This window comes from Neophocaena asiaeorientalis, unplaced genomic scaffold, assembly GCF_003031525.2.
Source record: "Neophocaena asiaeorientalis asiaeorientalis breed wild unplaced genomic scaffold, Neophocaena_asiaeorientalis_V1.1 scaffold115, whole genome shotgun sequence".
NCBI lineage: Eukaryota > Metazoa > Chordata > Mammalia > Artiodactyla > Phocoenidae > Neophocaena > Neophocaena asiaeorientalis.
Window position 1 is genome coordinate 472,592 of NW_020173132.1, and position 17,298 is coordinate 489,889.

Sequence of the window (17,298 nt, forward strand, 5' to 3'; positions counted from 1 at the left end):
GGGCTCGAGGTCTTTGACCTGATGGGCGGGGAGGTGCCCGGCGCGGGCGCTGGGCGCGGGGGATGCAGGGCGGGGGCGAGGGATGCGCGATGCTGCGGGGGGCGGCGCGTCGCAGAGCTCCGGAGTTGCAAGGGGGAAGTGGGCGCTGAGGTCTGAGGAGGGAGACGAGTGCTCAGGCACTAAGGGTCCTCTTCGGAGAAAGGGTGGGCGTGGGGCTACTGGGGAGACCAAAGCGCGTCAGAGGCGGGCAGGGCCGGTGAGCCCTGGACGGGGCAGCGCCAAGCAGCTTCCTCATCCCTGCGGAGCCTCGGACCCAAACCAAACTTGCAGAATCAGAGTCTGCATTTTCATAAGGTCTCCCAGGTGATTCCTACATTTCAGTGGCTTAGCGCTGTAAGAATTTTTTTTTTTAACGAAGTATTCACGGTCAAGGGGTACGCATTCGTTTGCTATTGCTGTGAAACAAATGATCACCCCTTCAGTGGCTGAAGTCCGTCGAAATTCACCGCGTTAAGAGTTTCAGTGGATGGGAAGTCCAGGCAGGGGGCTGAGCCCCGGACCTGCCCACGCCCAGGGGACAGGTTATGGGGGGCGGGGCACACCGGGGAGGCTGGGGTCTCAGAGGCCACCCTCAAGTCCTGCCCACTGCGGGTCAGCTCCTCTGCAGGCCTTGTTTCAGGAGCGGTCCCCTTGTGTGCTCCACCATCACCTGGACCGTGTTCTCTGGCTTTGGCTGTCACTCCTCCAACGTGTAGTCCACGATTCCTCTTTGTTTTCCCCTTCTTTCGATTTAAGATTTTAAAATCAGAAGCCAAACAACGTTCTGACACTACTGTGTTTGGAAGTTTGTTACCATCTCTTTCATCCTCTTGCAATTTATTTCTTAATAAGCTGGGGGTTTTTGTTTGAAAGTTTATATTGGTGGTGGTTTTTCTTTTGTTTTTTTTTTAATTAATTAATTTATTTTTGTCTGCGTTGCGTCTTTGTTGCTGCTCAAGGGCATTCTCTAGTTGCTGCGAGCAGGGGCTACTCTTCCTTGCGGTGCGCAGGCTTCTCATTGCAGTGGCTTCTCGTTGCGGAGCATGGGCTCTAGGCACGTGGGCTTCAGTAGTTGTGGCACGCAGGCTCAGTAGTTGTGGCGCACGGGCTTACCTGCTCCGCGGCATGTGGGATCTTCCCCGACCAGAGCTCGAACCACTGTCCCCGGCATTGGCAGACGGATTCTTAATCACTGCGCCACCAGGGAAGTCCCTGACTTCTTAAATGCCTAGTAGTACTGTCTTTTCCCCCTCCTGATGAATTGAATGACTGTTTGGATACAGAATTCTTAGTTCAAAACATTTTCCTCTCAGAACTTTGAAAGTATTCTTTTCTTTTATCAAGACATCCAGTAATGCTCTCATTTTGATGTGTTGTATCTGTGTGCCAGATACTGTTTTAATCCATTTGTATGCATCAGCTGATACTTTTAAATGGCTTGCAAACACAACCAGGGGGAGTAATATGATTGTCCGATGAGTGGATGAGTGAAGTGAGACAGAGAACGTAACTTACCTCAACTGTAGTATGTTCACAACTGGGGTAAGAAGCCCGGCGTCCCGCTGGCAGCGCCCATGTTCTCTCTGCTCACATCTGCCTTACACCTCTTTGTGGTGCTTCCGTCTTTCTCTGTATTCCTGGAGCTCTTCGGTTTTCACAAGCTGTGTGTAAGCATGGTTTTCTCATTTGCCATTATTTCTGCTCAGTGCTTGGAAAAACTTTTCAATCTAAAAAAGTGTATTTTTCTTTAACTCTGGCCTAATATTGTTATGTTATGCTAACTATTATATCTTTGATTACTTTTAATTTATCCCCACCCCACTTTGCAATCGTACTTCTCTGTGACTGGAATTACTGTGAAATGGACTTAGAACTTGTTGATCTCTCCTCCACATTTTAGTAATTTTTCTATTTTCCATCTCTTTGATTTTCTCTTCTCTCCTCTAAGAAATTTCCTGGATTTTAACCCCTAGATCCGCTAACTTGAAATTTCAGCATGCCCATTCCGTTGTTCTGTGCATAAATTATTTTTCTGAAATTGTATTTAAAATTTTTATGAGCATTTACTTTTTTTTGCTGTAGCAACCTGTTACTATTTTATTAGTTAATGTCACTGTCATTATTGAGGACTCTAACTGGAGTTTTTTTTTTTAAGGACTGTTCTGTCCTTGAATCACGTTTGTTCTTCTGGTTTCGTATTTTTTTTTTTCTTCCCCCTTAAATGTCGAGCGATTCTAATGTTTTCTACATATTCACTCGTGGTTATTATGATAGGTAGCTGGTTTTGTTTTACTTAGCATGTTTCTCCCTTACATGAGAGAGAACTGAGCGTAATGATTGTGGATTCTGTGTGATGTTTAGGTGAGAACCAGTTTGGGGTAAAGTTTAATATGGAAAGCTTCCTGTGAGGGTTGGGGAACAGGCCGGGAGTCCCTTACCTGTCAGATGAAGGAGGCTTTATTCTGCCAACATAGCTGTGGTTGAAAATCTGCCCAGTGCCCAGCATGCACTCATGTCCCATTAGTCATTGTTAGTTAATTTCAAAACCTATATTATCTCTTTCAGTTTATGTGCATTATATTTTCAAATGAAGGTGTTAGGACTTAATTTGTTTGGAGCTCACTGCTTAATACATGAACTATTAGGAATTCATTTTGTCTTAGGAGTACGATTTAAAAAAAAAAAAGTCCTGAGACGTTAAGGGCACCCGCGAACCTCTGGGATGCTGTGATTGAACCCATCTCGTCTCGTGTGTCTGATACTGTCTTTCCTGATGCTGTGTCTCTCTGTCCGAGCGACTTCATCCACACCGGTGGCCTCACTTAACCATAATACTGAAACTGCTCTCACACTGAGGTCTAGCGCAGACCTCGTGTTTGATCTCTAGACCTGTACATTTAATTACTTACAGGACATATCCCATAGTAAGTCGAACCCAGGCTGACCACAAATGAACTTAGGATCTTTCCCTGACGTTGGCCGCATCCCAAGGTTTCCAGCCCAGGGAGCAGCCTCGCCTTGCATTGCGATTGCATCAGGTGGAATCCGAAGGGGCTCCTCTTCTCTATCAGTAGCTGATCCATGACCTCGTCATGTCAAACTCACCTTCTGAGCATCTGAGATGAACATGTGCCTCAAACTACTGTCCAGCTACACTGCATGCAGCTACTCCCATTGCTCTAGAACAGTGGCTTTCTCTCCGCCTCACTAGCGGGGTCTTTGCTTCACCCCATCTATTCTCTGTACTGGAGCCAGTGTAATCTTCCAAGATGCACAGTCAATCACATTACTCCCTGCGTAAAATCCATCCGTGGATTTTAGGATGACAAACATGCCCTCAGAGGCTCTGCATGACTTTGTGTTTCTGCGCTCCAGCGCGGCTGGCTTCTTCTCAGGACCTAGAACCATCCACACACTTTGCCGCCACAAGGCTTTTTGCGCCAGGTGTTCTGGGTTCTCTCTGCCTGCAGTGCTACCCACCCCACCCCTTTGTTTAATTAATTCTCGTCTTATCCTTCAGAACTCAGCTCAAGCATTGCTTCTTTAGGGAAGTTTCCACTGACCTTTTGACTTTGTCACATTTGCAATGTTCCGTTGTTCGTATGATTATCTGATAGATATTTATCTTTCCTGGTAAATTTTAAGTTTCATGGGAACTGACAGCATTTTGACTTTTGTTCATTCTTGTATTCCCAGTGCCTAAAGTTTTGTTTAACACACAATAGTCATTCAGTACCGTTTGTTGATGGAATAATTCATTTCTAATTTTTCTTTCTTTGTAGGTCTGCCGTTTTCATTAGCATCTACCACTTAGAGGTACCACAGTAAAGGCTATTTGCTGTATTTAATATTTTCCATCAGGTTGCAGGCACGTGGCAAGAATGGGTAATTTTCAATTTAAAATATTTATAAATTGTAAAATAATGACTCTGCGAGCTACACAGATTTAATAGAATTAACTTTATGACTTTTTTCTTTCTCAAATAGTCTGTAAATGATAGCTCTTTTAAAAAGGATTGATTGAAAATAATTCATTCTCTTTCTCTCTCTCTTTTTTTAGGTTTAGAAAAGTACCTGAAGCTTTTGGAGAAAATGTCACAGTTGATTTTGGATCAGATGGCAGAAGCTGAGTGAGTGTTGTAGTAATAAATCAAGAGATATAAAGTTCTACATCTTATTCCCTGTGTATCGGATTGGCCTTAAAGCGATTATCTACCTTTCATCTATCTATCATCTACCGTCTGTTTACTATCTATCTATCCATCCATCCTTCCATCTATCCACATATCTAATCTATTTATCATTTATCTTAGTATATGTATTATAGTATTATATATATATGTATATATATATATATATATATATGAGATTGTTGAACACAGAACTTTTAGAGCTGTTTGATGGTCAGTGGAGACAGTCTTCTCTTGCTTTATTGTCCATGGCTGTCAATGAACCCATCATTTTATGAAAGGATGAGTTTTTTTTTTCCCGTATTTGAGAGCATTTATTCAGTCTTCTCAAAATCATGCTTACAATTTCCATGTATTTTTTTTTTAAACATCTTTATCGGAGTATAATTGCTTTACACTGGTGTGTTAGTTTCTGCTTTATAACAAAGTGAATCAGCTATACATACACATATGTTCGCATGTCTCCTCCCTCTACAGTAATTCTCTTTTTTTTTAAACATCTTTATTGGAGTATAATTGCTTTACAGTGATGTGTTAGTTTCTGCTTTATAACAAAGTGAATCAGCTATACATATACACATGTTCCCATGTCTCCTCCCTCTACAGTAATCTCTTTTTTTTAACATCTTTATTGGCGTATAATTGCTTTACAGTGGTGTGTGAGTTTCTGCTTTATAACAAAGTGAATCAGGTATACATATACATATGTTCCCATATCTCTTCCCTCTTGCATCTCCCTCCCTCCCACCCTCCCTATCCCACCCCTCTAGGTGGTCACAGAGCACCAAGCTGATCTCCCTGTGCTATGCAGCTGCTTCCCACTAGCTATCTGTTTTACGTTTGGTAGTCTATATATGTCCATGCCACTCTCTCACTTTGTCCCAGCTTACCCTTCCCCCTCCCCGTATCCTCAAGTCCATTCTCTAGCAGGTCTGTGTCTTTATTCTTTATTCCGTCTTGTCCCTAGGTTTTTCATGCCTTTTTGTTTTTTTATTTTAGATTCCATATATATGTGTTAGCATACGGTATTTGTTTTTCTCTGACTTACTTCACTCTGTATGACAGGCTCTAGGTCCATCCACCTCACTACAAATAACTCAATTTCATTTCTTTTTATGGCTGAGTAATATTCCATTGTATGTATGTGCCACATCTTCTTTAGAAAGGATGAGATTGATGAAGCAGGAAGGTCTATATTCAGATATAGGTGTTCAGTCCCTGAGTCCGGCCCACATTTTGGCCTTAGATAACGTGCTCTGTCTTCGAGCCTCAGTTTCCTTCCCTGTTGAGCGGAGGTGATGCCGATTCCTCCTGTGAAGAACACTCGTGCGTGCGGGTGTCTTTGGCGAGTCAGTGTAGAGACCAACGTGAAAGAATTACTCAGTAAATCAAGCTATTGATGACAGTGATGGTGAAGATGATAATGATAGTAAAGCTGCTGCCGTCGGGGCCTGATTTCATCTTCGTGTAATTTTTCCTTTTCACTGTTTGTATTTTAGTTATGACAGTCTGTTGAATGATTTTGTTGAGTCTGAGTTTTTCCTGATTGATGGAGACTCACTGCTGATGACATACATCTGTGAGAAATCCTTGCGGCCTGAACAGGGCCTGCACTTCTTTTACCTGGTTGAATGCTACCTTGTGGATCTAATTCATAAAGGAGGACATTTTGCCGTCGTTTTCTTCAAGGTAATGTGACGGTTGGGTTCTTTTCTATGATTTGAGAACTGAGACTACAGTGACATTGTCGTATAAGTAGGTTTTTTTTCTTATTTCAAAGTGAAGTAGATCTATAAAAATTCAGCAAATTTAAAGGGAAGAACAGAAAAAAAAGTGACCCAGGATCCCAGTATTCAGAAATTACTATGTTGAGGATTATTATTTTTTTTTTTATTGGGGTATAGTTGTTTTACAATGTTGTGTTAGTTTCTGGTGTGCAGTGAAGTGAAGTAGGGTTTCTCTCTGCTATATAGTAGGTTCTCATTAGTTATCTATTTTATACATACTGGTGTATATATATCAATCCCAATTACCCAGTTCTTCCCGCTCCCCCCTTTCCCCCCTTGGTGTCCATACGTTTGTTTCTATTTCTTTGTCTCTATTTCTGCCCTGCAAACCGGTTCATCTGTACCATTTTTCTAGGTTCCACATACATGCGTTAATATACGATATTTGTTTTTCTCTTTCTGACTTACTTCACTCTGTATGACAGTCTCTAGGTCCATCCACGTCTCTACAGATGACCCAGTTCAAAAAGAAACATGCACCCCAGTGTTCATTGCAGCACTGTTTACAATAGCCAGGTCAACGTAAATGTCCATCACAGACGAACGGAGAAAGAAGATGTGGTACATATACACAATGGAATATTACTCAGCCATAAAAAGGAATGAAATTGGGTCATTTGTAGAGGATTATTTTTTATTTGCCCTCATGGAGCTTTCCTGTGAGGACACACAGGACCCTGGAGGAGGGGGAGGGGTGTCCTGGAAGCGACTGAGCTGATCTCCGGGTTCTAATCTCCCAACTCCAAGTAGGTCCACCTCTGTCTTCAAAACTCAACAGTTTGTGGGGGCTTCCCTGGTGGCGCAGTGGTTGAGAGTCTGCCTGCTAATGCGGGGGACGTGGGCTCGGGCCCCGGTCTGGGAGGATCCCACGTGCCGCGGAGCAACTAGGCCTGTGAGCCACAGCTACTGAGCCTGTGTGTCTGGAGCCTGTGCTCCGCGACGGGAGAGGACGCGATAGTGAGAGGCCCCCGCGCCGCGATAGTGAGAGGCCCCTGCTTGCCACAACTAGAGAAAGCCCTCGCACAGAAACGAAGACCCCACGCAGCAAAAATAAATTAATAAACTCCTACTCCCAGCAACTAAAAAAAACAAAAAAACCAAAAAAAAAAAAACAGTTTGTTTGAGCCCAGAGGTGGATCAAACTCACCAATGTTGCTTCGTTCTTATTTGCTCTGAAGTAAATACATCCAAGGGAAGATACCTGGTCTTCCTTGATTTGAATGTGCGTATAACTCATGAAATTTTAACAGTTTCAAATACATGTATGTATCATACCACCACCACCTCCTCATTCTATCCCTAAAGGTAACCAGTGTGTTATTCTTGGAGGTTTTAGTGCATGTCTGTTCAGTTCTTTTGTGATCCGTATTATTGTTAGATATTTGAGCCTTGCTGACTGCCTGCGAGCAATGCATGAACTGTGGACTTTTGATAAAAACCGGTGCTACTTCCAGGTGACCTGGGACTGTCCCTGCAGCGCGATCCACCCCAGCTTTCCCCATGGACGCTTTATAGCTACCATTTGCTTTTACATATTTTTCTTTCCTTTTTCTTTTTGAAGTGCGATTGGAGAGGAGAAGGATTAGAATGGGAAGGGAAAGTGTGAGTTAAAGCGGACACATGTATTTAAACCCAAATTGTGATTTGTGGCGTGTATCTGCAAAATGGCAGTCAAGGATCGAGGGTCTATGTTCTGACTATAGAACAGAATAGAACTGTGTTGGAACCTATTCCTTTAATGACTTTCATGGTATGTGTTAACCAGCAAAACTAGTAGACGGCGAAATGATGATTTCAAAATTGTCTACCCCACAGGATGTTGAACACGCATACAACAGCATCCCCGAACTGCTTCCTCTGAGAACGGCGTTAATTCTCCACCTTCAGCATAATACCAGCATTGATGTCCGAACAGACTTTTCTGGGTGCTTCTCACAAGAGTGGAAAAGTTTCTTGGAAGACAGTTACCCATATTTTCTGATCGTTGCCGATGAAAGCCTGAGCCATCTACAAGTACACCTTTTCAACTTTTTAATCATTCAGTCCTGGGCGATGAATGTCAATGCCGTGCTCTTCTCGGGCCAAGCATCCGATGTCCTTCGACTTTACGCGTACTTTATGCCGAGCAAGTACGAACACCAGTTGATTTTCCAGAAGGTAGTTTGCACCTAAAAGACAAACTTTGAGAATTTCACGAAATTTTCTGCATTACTTGACTCAGTTTTATTTCTCCCTCTTTTATGGAAATTATCATAGGTTTAACAGAGAGGTGTAGAAAAATAGAAATGATAATAATAAAACAAAAATGCAGTCACTTATTGGGCAGTTGTTGTCATAACAATAGTGCTTGGTGCTTCCCATGAGTCATTTTATCTAACCTTCACAGTGACCCTGTGAGGGAGGTGTTAGTGTTGTCTGTGTTTTGCAGATGATGAAATAGATACTTGAACAAATAATCTGCCCATTGTCAATTCCAAATCCAGTAATACAGCCTGGATTTTAAAAGAGGCAGCCTGACCCCAGCACTTCGGTGCTTAAGTGTCTCATGCGGTTCCATCTCCACTTAGGAAGGCCAGACACGCGTCCACATACTAGTGAAATGATGGTGAATGTGGTAGCTTTTCGTGAGAAAACAATGGTGAAAGTTGATGAAATACAATTTAAAAAAAAATTAAAAAAATATTTTGGCTGTACTGCATGGCGCATAGGGTCTTGTTTCCCTGACCAGGGATCCAGCCTGTGCCCCCTGCATCGGAAGCATGGAGTCTTAATCACTGGACCGCCAGGGAGGTCCCTGAAATAAAATTATTTCTTAATATTAAATCATTAATAGAATTTTCAAAGTATTTAGAATTTTAATCCTGTGATCTTATTATTTTGCTGTATTGGTATAATTGGTAATGACCGTATTGAACGTTTGGGAGTTCAAAAATGCTCACCAATTTTAGAAATAAGTTTGGTTTCTGTCTAATTTTCACTACTTATAGTGAATTTAGAATGTGAAGACAATTCTATATATCATCAAAATGATCTTTGTGTCAGTTAGCATTTTCACTTTTTGAGTTTAGGGTCACACCCCTCGTGGCACTGGCCACATCTGGATGGTTATCACAAAATCCAATAAGATAGTTTACTTTGCTTTCGTTAGAACTTCAGTCATTAAACTATTTCCAACTCTGGTTGCCTGCTGTGAGTAGGAACAGCCTTGTGTGTGTATTTTTTTTTTTAATTAAAAAATTATTTTTTGTAGTGACAGGAGGTCCTGTAATCCGTTCATTTCATTTTTTATTCTGTTAGAGCAATTTCTGAATCTGTGTTTGAAGAGTCCCTACAAACTTCCTTGCCAGTCTTTTCTCAAGAAAGACATTTTCTAATGGAGGATTTTATTTCTGGTAAAATAATTTATTTCCTAGTTTATGGAACACTCACCTTAAAGAGGTGATTTCATTGACCAATTTGAGGACTGTATGAAATGTGTATAAAGATGCCATGCATGTTGATAATGGCTGTTGCTGGTTGTTCATTACCTGGGGAAGGCGGTTATGCTATTCTCTCTGTGTCTCTTTGAATTTTTTTTCTAATAAAATCTAGTGCGTTAAATGGGTAAATTGTTTCTTTCTGAGATATTGAAAATGTTCTAAAATTAGATTATGGCGATGGTTGCACAACTCTGTAAATTTACCCAAAGCCGTTGAACTGTACCCTTAAAGTGAGGGGATTTTGTGTCATGTTAGTTATACCTTGATGAAGTTGTTAAAAAATAAAATGGACCTTGACAAAAATTAATTTGGTGAAGACAGGCAGGCTTTAAAAGCATTGTTGATGATCTGTAATTACATTAGTGTATTTTTTTTAACTTAGGAATATATTGTAACAATATTGTCTTCAATATATGATTTTCTTTAGTTGGAAAGTAATGTGATATATTATTTATGACGATTTATGTGACTTGCCTTCCTTTTGCAGCATGAAAAGCACTTTGAGAATGCTTATAAAACCCTGATGAAGCAATTGAAGGAATGTAGAGTTTTAGCATTAGGACGTCTTTTTGGAAATTTAAAATGGAAAGATATGATGGAAGAGGTACTGAAACTTTTAAAAATCTTTTTATTTGAACGAATTGTTTAATTACTAAAAAAATGCAAACATAGTTCAGAGTTCTCATATACCTCTCACCCAGCTTCCGCCCCCAGTGTTAAGATCTGATGTAACCAAGGTACGTCTGTCAAACCAGGAAATTAATATCACTATAATAATATTAACAGACAAACATATTAATAACAGACTTTAATACACCACTTTTTCCGATTATCAGAAAAATTATTCACAAATTTTATTTTTACTGGTTGCCTAATATTTCTCTAATGCGGAACATTTAAATTGTTTGAAAATTGGCTTTAACAGATAACTTTGTGATGAACATCTTGGAGCATAAATCTTGGTACACATTTTGTATAACTTACCTAGCCTACATACCTAGAACTTGCATAGTCAATCAGAAAGTATCAACATACATAATGATAACCATATGTATTGCCACATAGCTTTGCAGTAACTCTGTGCCTGTGTATACTCTGATTTGCAAATATAAGAGAAATGACACATCACATGATTTCCAGTGCTATTATCCTTAGAATATACTTTGCTAATTTGAAAGTAAAAATATGCTATCTAATTGTCCTTTTTGTTACTGAAATGATTGAACACTTTTATTAATATTTGTATTTTGTGAATTATCTGCTCATCTCTTATTAAAGGCTTAGATGTTTTATTGATATATAGGAGCTCTTTACATATTTAAACTTGTAATAATTTCATTGAAATACTTATTATGTTCCCATTTTGAATTTTGTTTCTTCCTTTAAACAGAAATGTTTTTGTGTAGTCATACCTATTTTTTTCTTCGGTATGAGTTCTTCTAGTAAGATCATTTATGATTGAAAACACTTTTCTAAATACCACGGCATTTTACAATTTCCTTCTGTGACAGGCATGTGAAACTATTTCTCTGCTTAAGCAACTGTGGCCGGAAGGATCTGACATTCGGCAAGTTCTTTGTGTTACTTCGTGCTCCTTGTCTTTGAGTTTATACCATCACTTTTTAGAAAACAGATCGAAGACCACTGATGCTCAGAAAGCTAACATCCAACAGGTATGATGAGTTTACTGTGAAACACCAGTGAAATTTTATTTATTTGATTTTACTGAAACATCTGTTGTGCTGTTAGATGGGTTGATGTTCTACTCACAGATGTTTCCCTTAGTACATTTTTAGTCAAATGTGTCCAGCCCTCCAGCGGAAGATAAAAAAGTGGCCCTTGGTGAGAGTTTACCCCCTTATGATGTTCTGGGCTCTAACATGCCTTGTGCCGTTAAGTCTTCACGACAGCAGTTTAAGGGAGGTGCTGTGATTCTTACTGAGGTTCAGAGAGTCCAGGGAACATTCGTCAAACCCAAGGATGAAATACAGTGTGGATTGAAACCAGGTCTGTCTGTCTTATCCAAGCTCCACTCTGTCCACTGCCTTGTGCAAGGAGCTTCCTGCTGTCCTGGCTGGACAGATGCTAAAGCCACAACTTCTGTAGGGCTGACAGAGGCCATTGAGACGCTGTAGACTGGTGTGGGTTTGTTCGCCAACCAACTAGCCATCCCTGTGTGTCTGCACACGTGCACGCATGCACTCAGACACACACGTGTACACGTACTGTGTTGTTTACACCCTGAGTGCTGGGGAACTCCTGGTTGAAGATTCTTATGAAAGAGAAACGCAGTTTGGTCTCTTTCTTTCATAGTTTCAGAAACGAACAGGGCTCGTCATCCTTCTCCTCTGTCCTTTAGGTCTGCTTGAATAGTGTCTTTGCCAAATAACGTAGATGGCTAGGCGTGCCATTTTAAATGATCACAAAAGTGATACTAAACCACTTGTCTCTCTGGGGCTTCTCATTGTTCGACCCCCCGTCTGGCCCTGTGGAGGCACACTGAATGAGCCTCAGTCTGGTTCCAGTGACAGCCCTGCAAACATTGTCTCATCAGGTTAAATATGCCCACTGCTTTACCCTGTTTCCACTTGGGTACGTTTTCAGATGGTACCGGTTTCCTCACCCTGGTAGTTTTCAATAGAACCTTTAAAATAGGACGCCTGGGAGAAAAGGGATGGAGCGTTTCATGTGCGGCCTCGCCGTGCAGAATCCTGTGAGCTCCTGACGTCATGCGCTGCTGGGTCAGCTCATGTGAAGTTGGGCTCAACTAAGGACACAGGAAGTTGCTTCCTGTAAACTGCGACTAAGCTGGCGGTTCCCTGTCTCTCTTACCCAACGTGTGTGTTATGTGAAGAAAAGAACTTCTGCAAAAATGCAGAGTGAACAGCGTAAGAGCGTGTGGTTCCTGCCCACGTGGTGCAGGTGCACCTTCTCTGAGGTGCCCAGGCATCAGGTGGTGTCCTGGCCACGGTCCTCTGACCCACCTTCTTTATTTGATGCAGGTGGAGACGAACTGCCCCACCCTGGAGGGGGTGACAGATTGGTGTAGACTGCACTGTCTCAGCGTGGCATTTCTTCTCCACTTACCTCTTTCCCAAAGAGCACGTACCAGATTCATCACTTCCCACTGGATTAAGGACATTCAGACTTTCTTAACAATGGTAAGTATACTCTTGATTAGTTTATTTTTATTTTTGTATTATTATTATTATTTTGCGGTACACGGGCCTCTCACTGCTGTGGCCTCTCCCGTTGTGGAGCACAGGCTCCGGACGCGCAGGCCCAGCGGCCATGGCTCACGGGCCCAGCCGCTCCGCGGCATGTGGCATCTTCCCGGACCGGGGCACGAACCCGTGTCCCCTGCATCGGCAGGCGGACTCTCAACCACTGCGCCACCAGGGAAGCCCTAGTGGATCAATTGAAACGGACATTTTTTAAGGATCTTGATACTTATAGTCAGAAGGTCCAAGGAAAGTGTTTTAGAACCAATCAGTTAGGAAGCCGGTCTGCAAATATTTATTTAATGCACGCGCTTCGTGTGGATCACAGGAAAAGAAGGTGTTCACCCACCCCGCCCAGCACTTTCACAGAGCTACATTTTGCAGGGAGAGAAAGATAAGGAATTTTTAAAACTACTCCTGGACGCTTTCGAATCTGATACTAAAAGGAGTGAACTCAGTCTGAAAAGGATGACTTCTCTTAAGAAATGAAGAGAAGTTAAGTAACCCAAGGCTGTGTGTAGGAGTTAGCAGGTTGGAGGGAGGCTGCACACCAGATTCTAGGAGGTAAAGCAGCCTGTGTGATCGTGCCGAGGATGGTGTGACCGAGCGTCCCTGGATGAGAAAGGACACAGGAAAGGGACAAAGTGGAAGGGACGGGTCGGAGGCAGACCCTGTGGCCCCTTCAGGTGCTGTTAGGAGGGTGGAGACGTAACCTGATGCCAAGCGCAGCGAGAGGCAGCTGGATGGTCTCTAGGTCAGTGGCACTTTCATTCCAAAACAGGTGTCTCAGGTGCAGTGCAGAGGGTGCATCAGAGAGGTGAAACGTGGACTCGGGAAGCCAGTTAGGTGACTGTCACCTCCGTGCCTGGAAGTGGTGCTGATGTTGGGGACAAGGGCATGGGCAGAGGGCTGGACAGCAGTGGGCAGTCGATCATGATTTGAGGTGTGGAGTTGACAGGATTAGTGAGTGAGCGGCGGGGGCAGGGAAGAGTCGGGGGGACAGTCTCCTCTTGAGCCTCCAGGGGGAGGGGAGGGTGCCATGGTCCACGGGACACTGGTGGAGGCCGCCGTGTGTTCAGTTTTGGAAAGAGTGCGTTTGAGGGTCCAAGGACATACCCAGGTGGAGGTGCCAGGTGAGCTGTGTTAAAACTGGTTTGGAGCTCCGCAGAGTGGGATGCGTTGGACGTAAAGATTGGGAGTCATCAGCCCACGGATGTTCATGTAGTGGACGAAATTATGTTGGGAGAGAGATGATAAGAGGGCCCGGGGCAGAGACCCGAGAAAGTCCATCGTGCAGTGGTCCCACATAGGCTGAGGTGCTGGGAAGGAGCTGCTGAAATGGACGGAGAGGAGAGAGGGGAACGGATGGCTCTGAGAGACGGGAACCGTGTCTCCAAATGTGGGCGTGGCTAATAGGATCAGGTGTGTCGAGAGCTGTAGGGGGTTAAGGACTGAGCACAGTCCACTGGGTTTGAGGGCACAGGGCTCACTGCTGCTGGGAATCAAGAGGCAGGGGAGCAGAGTGGTGGGGAGGAAAGTCAGCGTCAGTGATTCAGAGGTGAGTGCGAGGGAAAACATAACGGTGGAGCAAACTTTCTGTGTAAGAGCCTGAGAATAAGGGAACGGCAAAGGGCAGAGCTGGCACCTGGGTCAATGGAGAGCGCTTTGCAGCCAAGACATAGAATCAACGTAAATGTCCATCAACAGAGGAATGGATAAAGAAGATGTGGCACACATGTACAATGGAATATCACTCAGCCCTAAAAGTGAATGAAATAATGTTATTTGCAGCAACGTGGATGGACCTAGAGATTGTCATACTGAGTGAAGTAAGTCAGACAGAGAGAGACAAATACCATGTGATATCACTTATATGTGGAATCTAAAAAGATGATACAAATGAACTTATTTACGAAACAGAAACAGACTCACAGACAGAGAATACAATCCTATGGTTACCAGGGTGTGTAAGGCGGGAGGGATAAATTGGGAGATTGGGATCGACATATCCACACTACTCTATATAAAATAGATAACTAATAAGGACCTCTGTGTGGCACAGAGAACTCTACCCGATATTCTGTAATGACGTATACAGGAAAAGAATCTAAAAATGAGTGGCTACTCTTTTATATGTGTACACTTATATGTATAACTGAATCACTTTGCTGTACACCTGAAACTAACACAACAGAGTAAATAACTATACTCCAGTATAAAATAAAAACTTAAAAAAGAGCGCTTTTAAAATGACAGATGGAGCATGTCTAAATGCTGATCGTGGAAACTAAGAGAGGATGGGATGAAAATACAGGGAGAGTCAGGTGAGGGGGCGGGCATGTGGAGGATGCCCTTTTATGGAGGGAGGGGTATGGCCGTTCTTACAGGAGAGAGAGAAAGAATGGTACAGATCGGCCGTGACGGAGGTTGTGGGGTCTGTTTACGGTTCCCGCTTGCTGGTGTGAATTTCCTCTGTGAAGTAGAGACAAAGTCATGTGCTCAAAGTCATGGCGAGGAAGCAGGCCCGGAAGTGTAAGAACAGTGAAATATGTGGGAGATATTTACTGGAGGTGGGGGAGAGTAAGCTCTACTGAGAGGGACATACCACCCTGTCCTGCCTGGTACTTTGGAGGCTTCCCTTGACATATTTGACAAAAGAATTATAGTGGCACCCGTGTATGTTATCATGTACTTTTCCGTGCCCCGTGGGTCCTAACCACATGGCCGCAGGCACAAGGAAGCCAGCTGATGGCATGATATGTACAGAAAGGAACAAGAGAGTTTAGGCGGGGCGGACGCCCTTGGTGGATTTGTACCATTTTATGGAAAAGAAGACAGGAAAAGAGGTTTCCGTATCTTTGCGAGGGGGTGGTGCAATTGCTGGGCTAGGAAACAAAGCACCAGAGACAAGCTACAAGGACCCTATCGTGCAGGGGGAGAGCAGAGGGGCTGCTGACCTGGGGGACCTGGTGTGATCAGTGAAGGAGTGTGATGGCCATTACACAGGGCTGGAAGGATGGGCCGGCGGTGGGCGTGACGAACCCCTCTTCGGGGCTTGGCAGGCAGACAGACTGTCGTTCCCTGGCCCGTCTCTCCCTCTCCTTTACTTCCCATCTTACTGTAAATGCCTGCCATTCTCTGCCTGAAGGTTTGATCTTCTGGGTCTGAAATGCTGGGGTGTAATGCCCCACCGACGGCAGGTGAGGGCTGGGTGCAGGAGACCCCAGCTTCCTTACACGTCGGGGCAGGTAACCCTGAAACGTGCTCTACGCTCTCAGAATTCCCCAGTGGAATTAAGCTCTGGTTGTTCACAGGGGTCATGGGTTGGACAACATGGTCCTTACTGGTTTTCTTTTCTTTCCCATCTCATTTCTGCATCCCCTCACGGGCGCCTCTTGAGAGCAGTCACAAATTAGTACTTTTCCATAAAGTTGAGGCTCGGAGTCTGCTTCATGGGGGAGCCCAAACCAAGGCAAGGACGGAGAGCAGGTCCTGGTGGTGGCAGGCATGGGTATGTTGGGGAGAATGTGACCTGGGTCAGAGGGGTGAGGGGGATCACTGGATACAAGACATTTGAGAAATGTCGATGGTATCGTCTTTTTGGAGGCTGAAGTTATCTGTGGTGCTGGTGAAGCTGCGCCAGGCAGGAAAGTCATCGTTATTTGGGTACGTGGGGGACCTAGGAGCTTCCAGATGGAGCAGACGGATGGCGGCAGGCTTTTGGGCCGGGGTAGGAGGATAGATCGGAAGTGACGAGAGCACCCCCTCTTCTCCATCCTGTGGTCAAGCCATGCATGGAGCCAGGTGGCAGGGGAGGTGCTTGTTCATCGGGAAAGGCCGCGATCTGCACTGTGGTCCCCTCTTCCTCGCTTTTCCATCCTCAGCAGACAGGTGTGTCAGAACCAGGCAAAAAGGAATTATTCAGGGCTTCTTAGCCTTTTTGTTCTGGGGCCCCTGTGGCTATCTGATGAATGCTATGGCCCCTTCCTCAGAATAATATAAATGCCTCAAATAAGGTTCTTAGGGAAATCAGTTATGGTGAAATACTGTTATAAAATGTTATAACTGTATCGTTTGTGATATAGTAACACATGTGCTTCTTTGTTACTACATTAGATAATCAGATAAATACCGTACTTTCAATGGATGGTGAGTGTCAACAATATCTCGATATGTTTGCAGTGCTTATAATGAAAACATCTGTGATCCCTACTGGTGCCCAATCCCAGCTACTGCCTGGGAGGGACGGTATTTTGTCTGGGTTTGCAACAGAAGAAAATACAAATTTTGCCACAGGTTAGCAAAAATAAAAATGTAATTTTCTGACCCAAGTTCATGGACTCCCCGAATTCTATCAGGTGAAGAACGTCTGTGAAAACCCCTTTTCTGCACTACCTCTCCCTCATAAGCCTGGCCTCCGGCTAGACTGGCAGGTGCCCTTACTTTGGGGATTGGAAAAACAAAAGCCAAATTCCTGGCTTTTAAAAGAATAATACAGTAAGTTCCCTACATACAAACCTTCACGTTTCGAACTTTCAAAGATGTGGACGTGTGTTCGCACGTCCAGTCACGTAAGTTAGTT

At 43.7% G+C, this 17,298-nt stretch overlaps 1 protein-coding gene across 1 annotated transcript in view; it reads left to right on the top strand.

Annotated features, from left to right (window-relative positions):
• DDX60 (DExD/H-box helicase 60) overlaps positions 1 to 17,298 on the top strand; it is an 82,078-nt gene that overhangs the window by 163 nt on the left and 64,617 nt on the right. Inside the window, exons 2-8 of the mRNA XM_024744114.1 lie at positions 3,822 to 3,924; positions 4,100 to 4,169; positions 5,729 to 5,918; positions 7,832 to 8,173; positions 9,983 to 10,099; positions 11,007 to 11,168; positions 12,498 to 12,656. Coding sequence (XP_024599882.1) covers positions 3,921 to 3,924; positions 4,100 to 4,169; positions 5,729 to 5,918; positions 7,832 to 8,173; positions 9,983 to 10,099; positions 11,007 to 11,168; positions 12,498 to 12,656 — 1,044 coding nt within the window. The 5' untranslated portion in view covers positions 3,822 to 3,920. The remainder of the gene's footprint in view (positions 1 to 3,821; positions 3,925 to 4,099; positions 4,170 to 5,728; positions 5,919 to 7,831; positions 8,174 to 9,982; positions 10,100 to 11,006; positions 11,169 to 12,497; positions 12,657 to 17,298) is intronic.